Source organism: Haematobia irritans, chromosome 2, assembly GCF_050003625.1.
Source record: "Haematobia irritans isolate KBUSLIRL chromosome 2, ASM5000362v1, whole genome shotgun sequence".
Lineage (NCBI taxonomy): Eukaryota > Metazoa > Arthropoda > Insecta > Diptera > Muscidae > Haematobia > Haematobia irritans.
In genome coordinates, this window is record NC_134398.1 from 54,011,088 (window position 1) to 54,026,951 (window position 15,864).

General features: G+C 33.4%; 1 protein-coding gene across 2 annotated transcripts in view; it reads right to left on the reverse strand.

Moving 5' to 3' along the window:
* Positions 1 to 6,998: 6,998 nt before the first annotated feature.
* Positions 6,999 to 15,864, reverse strand: part of Ndf (Nucleosome-destabilizing factor) — a 33,230-nt gene continuing 24,364 nt past the window's right edge. The window contains exons 3-8 of one of the 2 annotated variants that reach the window (XM_075294163.1): positions 15,214 to 15,296; positions 14,238 to 15,144; positions 13,898 to 14,165; positions 12,400 to 12,486; positions 12,232 to 12,321; positions 6,999 to 7,906 (exon numbers count right to left, since the gene is read on the reverse strand). In XM_075294163.1, the coding sequence (XP_075150278.1) occupies positions 7,707 to 7,906; positions 12,232 to 12,321; positions 12,400 to 12,486; positions 13,898 to 14,165; positions 14,238 to 15,144; positions 15,214 to 15,296 (1,635 nt within the window). In that variant the 3' untranslated portion in view covers positions 6,999 to 7,706. Of the gene's footprint in view, positions 7,907 to 12,231; positions 12,322 to 12,399; positions 12,490 to 13,897; positions 14,166 to 14,237; positions 15,145 to 15,213; positions 15,297 to 15,864 lie in introns of both variants that reach the window. The other variant, XM_075294161.1, reaches the window with a different exon arrangement.

The following is a 15,864-nucleotide window of genomic DNA, read 5'->3' on the forward strand; positions in this document are numbered from 1 at the left end:
ATTTTGTTTGAATCAAAAGTCAATGGTCACGATCTAAAATGTTTTAAGGTATATGAATAAACTTTTTTCGTTGTCGAGAAAAGGACGCTACTTGAGAAAAGAAAACACAAAATTAGTTTTATTTTTTGGTTTTTATTTTTTTTATAAATGAAATCATTCTTTATTTGTATTTATAATATCGTGCAAGCAAACATCATATATTTTTACACACTCTATTTTGGTTCAATTTCAGCAATAAGTAATCATTCCATATTTACTTCGAACCCAAATGTACCAATGCAGACATCATGTAATTGCAAATAAAAATAAATTATACCATATATCAAAATGCAGAACAAAACACAAGTAAATTTCTTCAATTACACTTTCCTTTTTTGTGTTGACATAAAACCACGTGCCATTTCTGAATAAATAAATTAACACAAAACCAAGTAATTCCGTATTCTCCGTCCATTCCAAGAAACAATCAGCGTCAGTCGAGTGATGCGCAAAATGGAAATCGTGTGTACATGCTCAATTTTTTTATAAAATTCTTTTCGCTGCAAAAATGGTGCGAAAACAATGTACATGGTCTTTATGGCCATTTAATGGTTCTATACATGTCCAAACGTAAGCGATAAAAATACTTTTTTCCCTGCAAAAAAAGTTAAAAAAATTGAATGGTCACACTGTTAGAAAAATATGTTTTTCATATGTTCCGATATAAACAAAATGTGTTTCGGGCACGATTTTAAACCACAATATATTTAAGTGCGAACATGTAATGTTCCTAAACTAACACTAAATGTTTGGGACATCTATGTTAATATGTTAGAATATATTATGTTTGGGGCATGAATGTTTCATAAAAATCATATGTGTGAATACAAACATATATAAATTTACAAATTTCGACTAAACATACATATGTTGTGATATTTTATTCAAAGCGACAGAGAGAGAGTATAGAGAGAAATAGAGATGGAAACCGGGAGACTTGACGAAAGATATCAATATAACACAGCAAAAGAGTCAAAAGAGAACAATTTCTGTGAAACCGCTTGTATGTTGTTTCGGAAAACTGTTTTATGATAAGGCCAAAAATTTGATATGCTTAAGTCTAAATATTATTTAATTTGAATAAAGAGAATAGACATTCGGAACCAAGAGAATAGACATTTGAAAAACAAACAGCATATGTTTTCGCCTTGAGAGCAGCATTTTATGTATGTGTGGACATGTGTTTTGTTTATCATTTTGTCATTATGGGCACAATTTTTTTCTTGGTTCGTTAAAAGAAATCAGGGGTCTTCATAAAAATAGCGAAAGGGCATTATACACTTTTTAGAGTTGGGACAGTAAAATTAAATAAGGAGGAAATAGTGAAAAATTACACAGTAAAATGTAAAAAAACAAACTTTAGTTCCTCTTTAGTAGTCCACGAGGAGTTGACGGACACCATTAAATATAAAAGCGGGCATTAAGTTCGAGTTTTACAGCTAAAACAATTTAAAAAGTTTATTTTCTTTAAAATGAATTATTAAAGAAAAATAAAAGGAATTTTAGAGCGATGGTGTTAAATGCTAGTAAAAAACTGTTCACTCCTAAATAAATGTATGTTTATATTATAAAATTATGTATGTATGTTTATACTCGACTCCACGTTCTTCTTTTGTTAGTTTTTTAATTCCTTCCAAATTTTAAAGTTTTGTCCAAAAACAGTTTTTTATTACAATATTGTTATTTTTGCAATAAAAAATAATATTTTATCCAAAAAGCAGTCAATTTCGTTTATATCAAGCACTGTTACTGACTATAAATCTTTAATAACGCACATTTCGAAGTTTCATTTAAAAAAATTTAATATAGTATAAATATAAATGTGTAAATTAAAAAAAAAAAAAAAAATGTTCGGTCGGAGCAGGGATTGAACCCACGACCCTTTGCATGCAAGGCAGACATGCTAACCACTGCTCCACGTGGCAAACAAATGTATGTTTCTGTTAAATAATGTAATGTTTGCATGGGCTCGTGGGCGCTGCAAACTATGCTATATAAATGTAACTTAAAACGATAATTATCTACTGGTGACTATAACAGCTACGTAGCCCAGTGGATAGTGTGTTGGCTTACAAACTGTATGGTCCTCGGTTCGATTCTCCGTGCAGGCGAAAGGTAAAATTTAAAAAATTTATAAAATTGAATAATTTCTTCAACATTATTTGTATTACAGAAAAAGGTGCCAATAACTAAAAAATTTGAAAATTACGAGTATGTTAGGGAATGAGCACAATCGTGTTTGGGAAAAATTCTTCCAAGCATATAATATTTTTGGCTCAAAATGCTTCCAAACATATAATATGTTCACATAAAACAAACATATTAATGTTTCGGCAGTATGCAATAATATATGTGCTTCCTGCAAAATATGTTTGGAACATATGTTAAAGAAGCGATTTTTTTTGAGGGTGCAGGTACATGATTTTCCCGCCCATGTAATGGTCTCAGAATCTATAATTGAAATAATAGAAAATGTTTGCGGCATTTGAAAACCATTTAAATGCTTATTGCATTTAATTAAAAAGAGAATTACCGTACAAATTAGCCAATTTGCATTACAAAAAAGGTGTGGATGGATAAAATTTTATAAGCTTTTACAATATTTTGTGTTTCACCAAGAGAACAAAGGAATGAAAACAAACTAAAGCCAAATTAAAAAAATCACGCAATTGCAGACCAAAAAGAGCCCTCTACGGTGTGCAGACAAATTACAGCGCTGTGAATTCATTTGAGATGTCTTATATATCTTATATATTGGTCTATGATTTTTACGTCTGCTAAGTTTGGCTTGTGATCTGTCAGCGCACAGTGGGCCGCAAGCGCTGTTTTCTGCTCCATGGGTTTGTTAGTGGCTTTAATATCTGATTTGTGAGATCATCTGGTTTTCAGTTTTGTCATTGTAGCAGAAAGAAATTTTGGACGAAATTATCTATAGACAGAAAATTAAAATTCTATACATTTACCATACAAGTAATATTTATATACCCAACAAATTGACCCTCATAGGAGAGATCATAATATATGATATTGCAAATACCAGCGTTGCCAGAATTGTTTCACCAAAAACCGCTAGATTTGCCCAAAAAAATAGCTAAAAAATGCTAAAAAATAGCTAGAAAAAAAGCCAAAATTTTTTGTATCAAAAGTCGCATTTTTGATTGAAATTTAACAAACTTAAAGGCTTTATTTCACTTACAATGCATATTATTTTCATTTTAATTCCATTTCTGTGAGACTGTAACAATATCTAAGGCATATTAGCTCTGTTTGCGTATTCGATACATTTTGATTACTATCACAAATTTTTTACTGGAAGTCCTTCGTTTTGTGGGAGCTACCTTCCCAACACCTCTATTTTATTTACTTGTTATTTTAAAATATTAAATGATCTAAGCATGCTTTGGATTTGGTAAAAAAATTATTTGTCATTTTTTTAAATAAAATTTTAGTTTGGTTTTGAAATTGTGAAAAATTCGAAATACATTACTTTTATTTAAATTGTAGAAAATACCTATAGTTTACATTTCCCAGTAAAAACATTTTCCTTTTCTTCATGAGCTATCAAAGTGCTTTAAAAACGTGCTAACGCCAACTAAAATTTCCAAATTCAGACTCGACTTCAAGTAGAAATTATTGTATATATACGTTTTTAAAATAAAGTGTTGAAAAACATCTATTTTTTAACGCTGTTTTTGGTTTGTGGTTAAGATGCAAAACCTCCTCACATTTACCCCCATATTCATAAAAGTTAACGTAAACTTTATACCTACTATTACCATACAAATTGATTCGATAAACTGTCAGTAAATTATTATGAATATGGGCATTAAAGACTATTTCATTAATTCTTCCTTCTTTCATGAAAACATACCCATTTTTAAGTTGAATCATTTAATTATAAGGACAAAACGACTTTATCGTCTTTTGGACAAGGAAAACAGTTTATATAAAAGAAATTCACAAATGCTATTATAACCAAAATTCGCGTTCGTATTTTAAGGAGACGACAATATTTTTTCAGTGCACAAAGCTATTCACATCTACTATTTTAATTTAGTAATATCGTAATAACTTTAGAATATTATAATAACATAAAAAGGATAAACGAGTCAAATGATAATATTCCCAATAATTTACTGACAGTTTATCTAACAAATTTGTATGGTAATAGTAGATTTAAAGTTTACGATAACTTTTATGTGTATAGGCCGGTATGCACCTCTAGCGAAATTTTCGGTAGCAAAAATTCATTTAAGTCAACAACAAAAAAACAGGGCTGTGTACACAAATTTTAAACCAGCTAATCGCTTTTAAAAGTTGTTAATATATGTTCCAAATATTCCTCAAATAAATTGTTTATTATTTACAGACCTTTTAAAACTTTTACGCACACAATGATTGTAATAAATTAAATGTTTGCTGCCAAAATATGCTTTTGACAACCCTGTTATTTTCATTAGAGGTGCGTACCAGCTTACGAAATTGATCGCTACCGAAAATTTCGTTAGCATAAATAGCAATGCATTTCTTATGGGAATGAAATTTTTCGCTAGAGGTGCATACCGGCCTTATAATGAAAAAACTTTACAACAAGGTGTATTTGCTACAAAAATGCCCGCATAATGGCTGGACTCATTCATGTCTGTTCTGGGTCACACCGCATTGTGCACCACACTATACACTTTCTACACACCACACACAAAGTTAGTTGTTCTGAGTCACACGTGTGAACACTTTTTTCGGACTTTTAATCGAAAAAGGTGACAGCTGATTTTTTCTGCAAGCCATATTATTTGCAGACAGAAATTATAAACAAAACATATTTTGCCGGTATAAACATAAAAAATTAAAAGTAAGTGCGTAATTCAAAGCCATAAATAAAATGCCTGCCGGATTTTTGTTAGCAGTGAATAATATAAGGACAAGAGCAATTTATCAAGAACAAGGCGACAATTGCGTGATGCTTCAAATCTGTTTTGATTTGTTTTTTCTATCCCTCCTCAATGTTACTCATGAACAAACGATCGCCGTGTCGTTCTCGTTTTTGTTTTTGACGGCGGAGAAGTTTTTATTTTGGTTTTGGTCAAACAGATTTTAACATCCATACATTAAAGGAAATTTAATTATAGTGGGCATAATTAACTATTCTGTTAAGGTTTTTCTCATTTGTATTGCTTAATTATTTACAATAATATTGCAAACAAATTTTCTATCGTGGCGGCCTCCATGTGCAGAAAGATATTGGCGGCGTTAGTTTTTTTTTATTTGCTCAGTGATTTGTGCACCAAGAACACTTTGCAGAATTGAAGATGCCATATTTTTCATGCAATAAATTTGGTAAAATTCACTTTTCTTAGCCCATTTATTTTGTAAAATTTATAATTTAATTACCTTATATTTTCAAAAAGACCTTTGATTTGTTTAGAAAAGCGGATAGTATTCACAAAAATCAAAGATAATTTTGCTTAAAACTTTTTTGTGTTAACTTTTAAAAATTGTGGTAACATTATACTTTCGAACACACTGAAAATCAGCTGATTAAAACAACCCCAAAATTTATACACCAATCAGAGGAAATTTCGGTTCAAATTTTAGATGGATTTTTAAAATCGTGGTTTCTGCCATATATAAGTGACTTTCCCAATAAAATTGCAAATATTTATAAAAAACATATTAAAGTTTCCGAATCTGTTATTTATTTGTTATAAAAACTTCTAACTTTGCATACGATGGCTGTACACTTAGCCTACACAAAAGAAAGTTCGTGTACATTTTTCAGGTCTATGACGGTGTATAGTGTTGGCCAGAACACCTTTTAAGTGTGACACCACATGAAAATTGTACATGTGTGTACCAGAACAGACACGATTATTAATGTTTCAACTGAGCTTTGAAATATGTGGAAACCCTTATACTTGCAGCAAGGCTTAGATAAAAACTCCGATTTATCCATATTTCAATAGAAACATGTCGAAAATAAAAAAAGCCAAAAATAGCTAAAAGGGTCATGAAAAAAGCCAGAAAAAAAGCTAAAAGCTAAATGCATTTTTTTCCGCTAAACGTCTTCAAAAAAAGCCAAATCTAGCGGGAAAAAAGCTAAATTGGCAACGCTGGCAAATACTGAAATAAACTTTTAAAATAAAATAATACATTTCTTTCGAAGAAAACTTTTTTTCATACTAGCCTTAACAACTTAATCAAAATATATATTATTTTAATTTGGTAGATTTTTGGTAAAATTTTCTTCAAATTTTGGTATATTATTTTTAGCACGAGTGGCAACAGTGCTTGTGGACCGCCATGTAAAAATAGTGAATGTTGAAAGCTTCCACTGACCAAAAAGTTTAAGACTGTAGACAATTGTAATGCCCACCTTGCATATACAAGGTCGTGGGTTCGTTTCCTGCTTCGACCGAACACCAAAATGTTTTCAGCGGTAATGCTGGTGACATTTCTGATTGTTTCAAAGCTTCCCTAAATGGTTTCACTGCAAGGAGGTCTCTTATCATTGGGCTTAACATGGAATCCGGCAGCACTCAGTAATAAGAGGGAAGTTCACCACTGTGGTATCACAATGGACTTAATAGTCTAAGTGAGCCTGATATATCGGGCTGCCACTTAACCTAACCTAATATCGATGGAATTGACCTTGACATTGAACGCTTACTTCGTCAGTCGAAACCGTTTGCAAGGCATGTACTTTCTCCAAATTAGACGACTTCCTTTACTCCTATCCTATCCTTTCTTTGTCCCCGTATTATTTTATATTTATCTCATTCTCCAATTCGGAAGAAGATGAATTTAAAAAAGAGGTATGAGTCCAATCCATGTACGCAATCCATGATGGATGGTGCATAAGATTCGATCTGGCCGTTACTTGTTTTCGTGTCTTTGGTTACAACTATTATACAATTTCACGAAAATTTGTGTTTCTAAATTTTGATAATAAAAATTAAGACTTGTGCAGTGTACTTTTTTTTATTCATTCCTTTTCTGAAAACAAAGAGAACAATTGAAAATCGATATTACTTTGTTCTAAAGTACAATGGGGTAATATATATATGATATATGTATGCGTGTTGTAGAATAAAAATAAAGTTAATTTAAAACAAACAAAAAAAAGTTATAATAATAAAAATAATTCTTTAGAGAATATTACCTATGAAATAATAATATATAGATCATTTTTAAAGAAATTGCCTTAGGAGAGTGCGTGTTAAATAGAAAAACACGCACATACATGCTAAATATATGTAGCAACAAATTTTCATAAATATTGGTTGGGAAAATGAACAACCAAACGAAAAAAAAAACTTCGAATACAACTAATGATAATTGGGTATCGATACAGAAATTAGAATATTTTCTGTTTGTTTTCCCCTCGTGCATAAATGTTAAAGAACACAATAACATTTTTTCTTTATTCTTTTATGTTATTTAAATAAACTTTAAGTTTATAATATTTTCCTTTTCCAAAATCTTTTGTTCCATTCACTTATTAAAAAAAATAGTCCTTAATTGTACATTATTTAAATATTATTGTTTTCTGTTTTTGTTGTTGTTGTAGTTGCTGCTGCTGGTGTCACTTTTGTGTTGTTTGCTGTTGCTATTGTTGTGTTTGTTGTTGTAGTCGTGTCATATTGTAGTATCGCAGTATTAACTAATTGTTAAAATCTGGAACGCACAAAAACAGCACTGGAATCGTGTTCACTGTAGCCGAGACGTTTGGTGTGTTTGAACACTTCATTTGTTATTGATGTTACCGGCATCGATTGATCTAAATTCTCGGCCATACTTAGAGCTAAACGCAAATCCTTTTGCATGTGACTGAGCGGCTGCTGGGGATTGAAGTCGCCTTTGGCCATTTCTAAAAAAAAAAAGAATAAAAAAAAAACACAAGCACATTAAAATAATTAATTTTATAGTAATCACATTATCGTCTATGGCCGTAATTTGAAATCTAGCTTGTCAGGTTATAGTGGTAACCCTGTACCTTCAGGCTCGTTTAAAATTGGATACCACATTATCTGTAAATTTTGTAGGGATCACAAATTAGTAATGATAGGATGGAAAACAGATGGCATAGTTTGGGACATGTCATAACATCATTCCATAGCTTTCTTTTTCAGTAGATGTAATTAGCCCTGAGTTTAAACCGCATAGTTTTTTTGGCTCTCAATATGACACGTTTCGTGCCCAGAAGCCATTTCACACCATTTGAAAGTATTGAGAATGATTCAAAAGCAAGGAACTTGGGTATCGCATACGAGTTGAAGGCGATTTCCCATTTGCGAACAGCTGCTCCAAAGGCTAGCTTTTTGCATCGCAACATTACTGAAAAATATCACATTGTCACCCTGGTCATGGCTATATATGGCAAAGCCAAATATCCTGGGAAATAAGCTTATGTTTTGTATTTGGTGGGACCAGCGGGATGTGGTGTACTATGAGCTGCTGCAACAGAGTGGAATGATCACAAGAGCTTCGTATCGCACTCAATTGGCGCGTTTGAGACGAGTATTGTGTGATAAATGGCCGCAATATTGGGAAAGGCGCGACAAGACGATTTTGCAGCATTAAAGCACTCGGTCACATGTAATAAAACCCGTAAAAACCTATTTGGAAACATTTAAACCGGAAGTCCTACTCCACTCGGCATATAGGTCACACATTATTTCTTCTGATTCAAGTGTTCCCAGTATTGGGAATTTTTCCCCAAATTGGGGATATTTTCTCAGGGATGCGGACGTAATTTTTAAGTTGGGGACTTTTTCTACATTATTAAAAAACTAGCACAGCGAATGGTCTAAATTTAAAAAAAAATGCTCCTCTTTATTCCACGGCATATAGTAGGGTACAAATGGAGCATTTGAGCTAGAAGCGGATACAGGACTTTATATTGGGGGTCCAAGCACTAATTTATAATTTTACTCAAATTGACTAAGACATTTTTCTACAAAGGTGAAATCAGCACTCATCAGTGTTCCTCAAGTATATGGACAATATATGATATATGGGCCACTTTCATGTTCATAAAGACGGGTCACTTTATGTTGATCTACCATCCAATTGTATTACTTGCGTATTTGGAAATACATTTTCGTTCACAAATACATGGTGATAGAATTTCCATTTTTATTTCACGAGCATTTGGAAGACGATCACCGCTCTCCTGGTTTTGTGTTTCGAAATCTTGATTTTATTGCAGGTGGTAAAGTTTTATATTTTTATACTATTATTAATTTTTTTCATTTTTTTTTTAAATTACTATTATTAGTTTTCTATAGCAGATCTTTTTTTTATTAAAAATTTGTCAAAATTGTATTGGAGATTTTTTGTGAGGAATTTTAATTGGGAGTTTTTGGGTAGGAAAGTGTCCCAATTTAGGAAAAAAAAACAGAACAAGTATATACGGCCGTAAGTTCGGCCAGGCCGAAGCTTATGTACCCTCCATCATGGATTGCGTAGAAACTTCTTCTATACACTGCCATCCAGAATCGAATTACTTAAGTTGCGGTAACGCTTGCCGATGGCAAGGTATCTTAAACCTCCTAACACCATCTTCTAAATTGTATGTAAGTCCATACGTGGTATATATTAAATCAAAAAAGATCGATCCAATACGTATATAATTCAGTTTGACAAAGTAGACATAAAATTTTGACAAAATTTTCTACATAAATAAAATTTTAACAAAATTTTCTATAGAAATAAAATTTTCACAAAATTTTCTATAGAAATAAACTTTTGACAAAATTTTCTATAGAAATAAAATCTTGGTAGATTATTTTTGGCTCGAGTGGCAACCATGATTATGAACCGAATAAAATTTGAACAAAATTTTCTATAGAAATAAAATTTTGACAATGATGAAAATTTTATTATGAACCGAATAAAATTTTAACAAAATTTTCTCTAGAAATAAAATTTCGGTAGACTATTTTTGGCTCTAGTGGCAACCATGCTAATGAACCGATATGGACCAATTTTTGTGTGATTGGACCAATTTTGGTATTGTTGTTAGCGACCATATACTAACACCACGTTCCTAATTTGAACCGGATCGGATGAATTTTGCTCCTCCAAGAGGCTCCGGAGGTCAAATCTGGAGAACGTTTTATATGGGAGCTATATATAATTATCTGTGTATCTGTTCATATGGGGGCTTTATATAATTATGAACCGATGTGGACCAATTTTTGCATGGTTGTTAGAGACCATATACCAATATCATGTACCAAATTTCAGGCGGATCGGATGAAATTTGCTTCTCTTTGAGGCTCCGGAACCCAAATCTGGGAATCGGTTTATATGGGCGCCATATATAATTATGGACCGATGTGGACCAATTTTTGCACGGTTATTAGAAACCATATACCAACACCATGTACCAAATTTCAGCCGGATCGGATGCAATTGGCTTCTCTCTGAGGCTTCGCAAGCCAAATCTGGAGATCGGTTTATATGGGGTCCATATATAATTATGGACCGATGTGGACCAATTTTTGCATGGTTGTTAGAGACCATATACCAACATCATGTACCGAATTTCAGCCGGATCGGATAAAATTTGCTTCTCTTTGAGGCTCCGCAAGCCAAATCTGGGGATCGGTTTATATGGGGGCTATACATAATTATGGACCGATGTGGACCAATTTTTGCATGATTGTTAGAGACCATATACCAACACCATGTACCAAATTTCAGCCGGATCGGATGAAATATGCTTCTCTTTTAGGCTCCGCAAGCCAAATCTGGGGATCGGTTTATATGGGAGCTATATATAATTATGGACCGATGTGGACCAATTTTTGCATGGTTGTTAGAGACCATATACCAACACCATGTACCAAATTTCAGCCGGATCGGATGAAATATGCTTCTGTTAGAGGCTCCACAAGCCAAATCTGAGGGTCCCTTTATATGGGGGCTATACGTAAAAGTGGACCGATATGGCCCGACCTACATCGATAACAACTACTTGTGCCAAGTTTCAAGTCGATAGCTTGTTTCGTTCGGAAGTTAGCGTGATTTCAACAGACGGACGGACGGACATGCTTAGATCGACTCAGAATTTCACCACGACCCAGAATATATATACTTTATGGGGTCTTAGAGCAATATTTCGATGTGTTACAAACGGAATGACAAAGTTAATATACCCGCATCCTATGATGGAGGGTATAAAAATACTGGTAATACTGATTATTTGTTCCGATCGATGACGCATGATTTGGCTGATCAATGTTTTCTCTCTTATAAGGAAGCCAAAAATTGGGTCGATTTGCAGCCACTACTTTTTCTCATGTTTAATTGCCAGAAAAAGTAGAGGCAAGCGATGGACAATACTTCGATTGATTAGTCTGATACAATAAATTTTAACACATCCTACATGTTTAATTTGCGCTCCCAATATTTCCGGTTTTTACCGCAGAACTATCAACCCAGATTGTTTTGTCAGCCTTAACCGCGTAGGTTAGGTTAGGTGGCAGCCCGATGTATCAGGCTCACTTAGACTATTCAGTCCATTGTGATACCACATTGGTGAACTTCTCTCTTATCACTATCCTCCTGTACCTCCTTTTTATAGCCGAGTCCGAACGGCGTTCCACATTGCAGTGAAACCACTTAGAGAAGCTTTGAAACCCTCAGAAATGTCACCAGCATTACTGAGGTGGGATAATCCACCGCTGAATAACTTTTTGGTGTTCGGTCGAAGCAGGAATCGAACCCACGACCTTGTGTATGCAAGGCGGGCATGCTAACCATTGCACCACGGTGGCTCCCTTAACCGCGTAGAAATGTATACTTTAAATAGATACATTTGCAATGCAATGGTCAACATGCCCATACAAAGAGTAATCGTTCTATTCCAGTTTCGACCGAACACCAAAAAGGTGTTCAGAGGTGGGTTGTCCCCTTTCAGTTGTTCTGCAGAAACTTTTGAATGTTTGAAAGCTTCTTTAAGATCTTTCACAGTAATGTGAAACGCCGTTCCGTCTCGGCTATAAAAATTAGGTCCTTTGTCATTGAGATAAGTATAGAATTGGGCATCACACATTGGTCACCGCCTGTGGTACCACAATGGACTGGGCAGTTAAAAATAACGTGCTGCCACTGTACCTAATCTAACCTACTTTTGTTTTATACCAAAGTGTATTTCCTAGTTAACATTCACTATTCCAAACTTACCTCTCCCTTTTGCTAATAATAAATCGGATTTCATTGACGTCAATTGGAAAATATCTAAAATATCCTTTAATGAAATTGAAAAACGGTCAGCTGTAATAGAAATAAAAATATATATAAGAATATTATTTATATATAAAATTAAAATCGAAAGTATTAAGTTTTACTTACCCAATGCTAGGGCCTCCGATAAGCCAACCAAACTTACGCCAAGTATGGTCTGTAGTATCAAATTTACTTTGCACGCATTGCCAACATCTGCTAAAGTATTGATACGGGTAGTAAAACAATAAAAACATAAAAGCAGGAAAGGAATAAAAAAATACAAAAAGAAAAAAAGCAAATTAAGCAAGAAAGAAAAATATTAAGCCAATAAAACAACAAAAGCATTAAAAACATATATGGGTATAATACAAAATTATATTAAAATGGAATCATATACAATTAGTAGTGGGAAGACGAGTGCAAAGAACCAGGAAAAGGGTAAGCAAAATACAATAAGAAAGAAAAAATATGCAACACGTTAAAATTTATTTATAATAAATATTGTGCATTGAAACTAAAACTATAACAATGGCTAGGGGGGAGAGATGGTGGATGTTTAATTCCTTATCAAATTATTTGCGATTGAATGACAGATATAGATTAACAAATTCCCATAGCATTATTATGCATGAAGACAGCAGAAGTTTTAATTATTTTTCAAAGTAATCGAAAATATTGTTATGTTTTAAAATATGATTTAAAGACAGCGGAAATTGTCACAATCCTGAAAACTTTGTGTTAAACATAGATTCGGGCAGCACTCAGTGGTATCACAATGGACTGAATAGCCTAACTTAGCCTAAAATGTAGGGCTGCAATTTTCAATTTTTAGACTTTTGATTAATGAGTCTTTTTTTGACTTTTTCTAAACTTGGAAAAGTCAATTTTTCCTACTTTTGAAAACGCGACTTAATTTGTAAAAGTCAATTTTTCTACTTTTAATTACAGAAAGTCGACTTTTGAAGTCGCGACTTCTTACTTTGCTGAATTTTAAGATTAAGATTAGATTACTTTTTAATTAAAATATAGACTTTTCGCTTAAAGTTTTGGTCACCATAAAGTCGATTAGTTGATGCGACTAGATTAAAAAAAAAAAATAAATAAAATAACAATCAGTCGATAGTTTTGGACAAAAAGTCGATAATCAAAGGTCGATATTCGTCTTTTAAAAATTTGTTATAAATGTATAATATTAGAATGTTTAAAATTGGTTTTTATCAACAATTTACCAAATTTGTTCGAGTTGGAATATTGCAAAAAGTTGAATACGATTTTTAGGGCAAACAATTGAAAGTCAAATTTTGATTGTTATATTTCTCAATTCGACGAATAGTGGTGCTTCGAAGAAGCCGAACATTGTCCCATAGAACGTAAATGCGATGGTTATCGTTTTCTGGGGTTTTCAAAGAGTGGTCAACATCGACTAACTGGAAAAAGGAAAATTATCACAGAGCTGTAAAAAACGGATTTTTTAACGCCCTCGTCTAGGTCTAACGCATGACTTATTTTTATTTCCAAACTTCAGTTTTTTTTTTATGAATCGTATTCTTTTTTCCTTCTCTCTCTCCCGAACCTTTGATTTTTCGTAATTTTTTTTTATATAACATTACTGTAACAAACTTACCTCCTAAGAAAAATGTGTTTTTGGCAATTGTTTTAAAGCAGGATTGACACTCATCGAAAACAGTGCGGTCACCACCAGCCAATATAATAAGCATACCATCTTCTGCTTCTTGGCGGGTGCCATGAATTTGTACTTCCAAATAACGACCATTGCTTTGCGTTATACCTTCGGCAATATCTTGTGAAGTCTCGGGATCTATGGTCGACATTTCAACATAGGCCTTATTACAAAGATCTCCTCGTAGAACACCACAGTTTCCAAATACCAGCTGTATTAAAACAAAAAACAAAATAGCATTTAATTTAAATTTGTTTTTCCTCAAAAGAAATATTGAACATACATCTTTTGAAGCTTTCGGATCTGAAACACAACAGAATATTATGTCAGCCGCATTCACAACATCTTCAGGTGTATCCTTGACATCGGCTCCAGCCTCTCTGAATGGTTCACATTTGGACATTGTACGATTCCATACCACAACTTTATGTCCCGTGCATATCAAACCTTTAACAATTGTCGATCCCATAATTCCCAAACCCAGAAAACCAAATGTCAGATCCGAAGGTACAATATCTCGATCAGCCAATGTTTGAGAACGTGTACTCATATCGATGGTTTGCGTTTCTGGTACTCTGACATGGGGTCGTTCTAGTAAGGCTATCGAATTGTGATTTCGGCGTGGCGGACTCACATGACCACCAATGTGGGCCAAGGCTTCTGTGAAAATTTTACGTCTGGGGGAAGCATGCTCTTCAATGTAGTCATTGTTGATATGTGGCGGTGTGTTATTGTTACGTCTACGCTTTGTGGTTGCCGGTGTTTGGGAGGCTCGACGTTTCGTTGACGATTTCGATATGGTCGATTTGGCTTTGGTACTAGACGTTGAAGAGGCCTTCGCTTTTGGGATTCTTTTAATGGGTGTTTTAGTTACTGTAACTACACCACCAATTGTACCATCGATATCTGAATGAACATCACCATTGTTGTCCAGATTATTTGCGTTTGTGTCAATGGTATTCTCATCTTCAGTATTAAAACCATCGCGTATTTTATCAAAATCAGCCTCTGTTGGCTGACTGCGAATGCCAGTACTTTTGCTAACGATTGCATCAATTTCTGTGGGATCATCTATATGCTTTTTAATATCATCAATAGCTTGTCGAAAGGCTGCTGGTTTGTTCAATTGGGATAATTTGTCTTTCCATGGTCCCTCAAAGGGTTTTAAATTACTACTTTCAATCCAGGCACTTTAAATAAGATAAAATTAAACAATACATAAATAATACTGTGGTCCATGTACCGTAAAAACTACTTACAAATTACGTGATCCAAAAAAGAACACACATTTTGAATTTGTTTTGTGAGCATTTGCCAATAGTTCGATTGGCGGTTCTACGATCTGTAATTAAGAAAATTTTTAATTTTTTAATTAGAATTGTGAAAATGAGCATTTACAAAATAAAAAAAAAAAATAATTTGAAATATATCTAAATTATGGATCACGGAAGGGAAATCCCTGGTTTTACACCCATATGTACTGGTTGCATTAACTTTGATTTAAATAATCCATATAAGCCTTTCTTTCTATCGGGATCCCGGGAAATTTGAACAAATTCCCGATTTCTGGAAAAAGTCCGGGAAAAGATAATCCTAACCAATTTCGCGGTTGCGCCCCAAATATGATACTTGTGCGATAAAGAAATACTGAACAGCTGAAGAAATATTTGAAATTGACATTCTTTTGTACGTTTATGGTATTCTGGGTTCTTTGCCAATCGAACAGCGCCAGAATTGTCAATATAGAGTAACGTAGATTAACTTAAACCAATCAGTAAATTTTTACCTTCGGCGGCTTGACAGCCGACATAAATTTGTCAATTCGGCGGGCAATTATAAAATCATTTTGAAGTTATGCGAATGGTAATGTTGTACAACCAATCTTATAATCAAATTTACATTTTATTTAT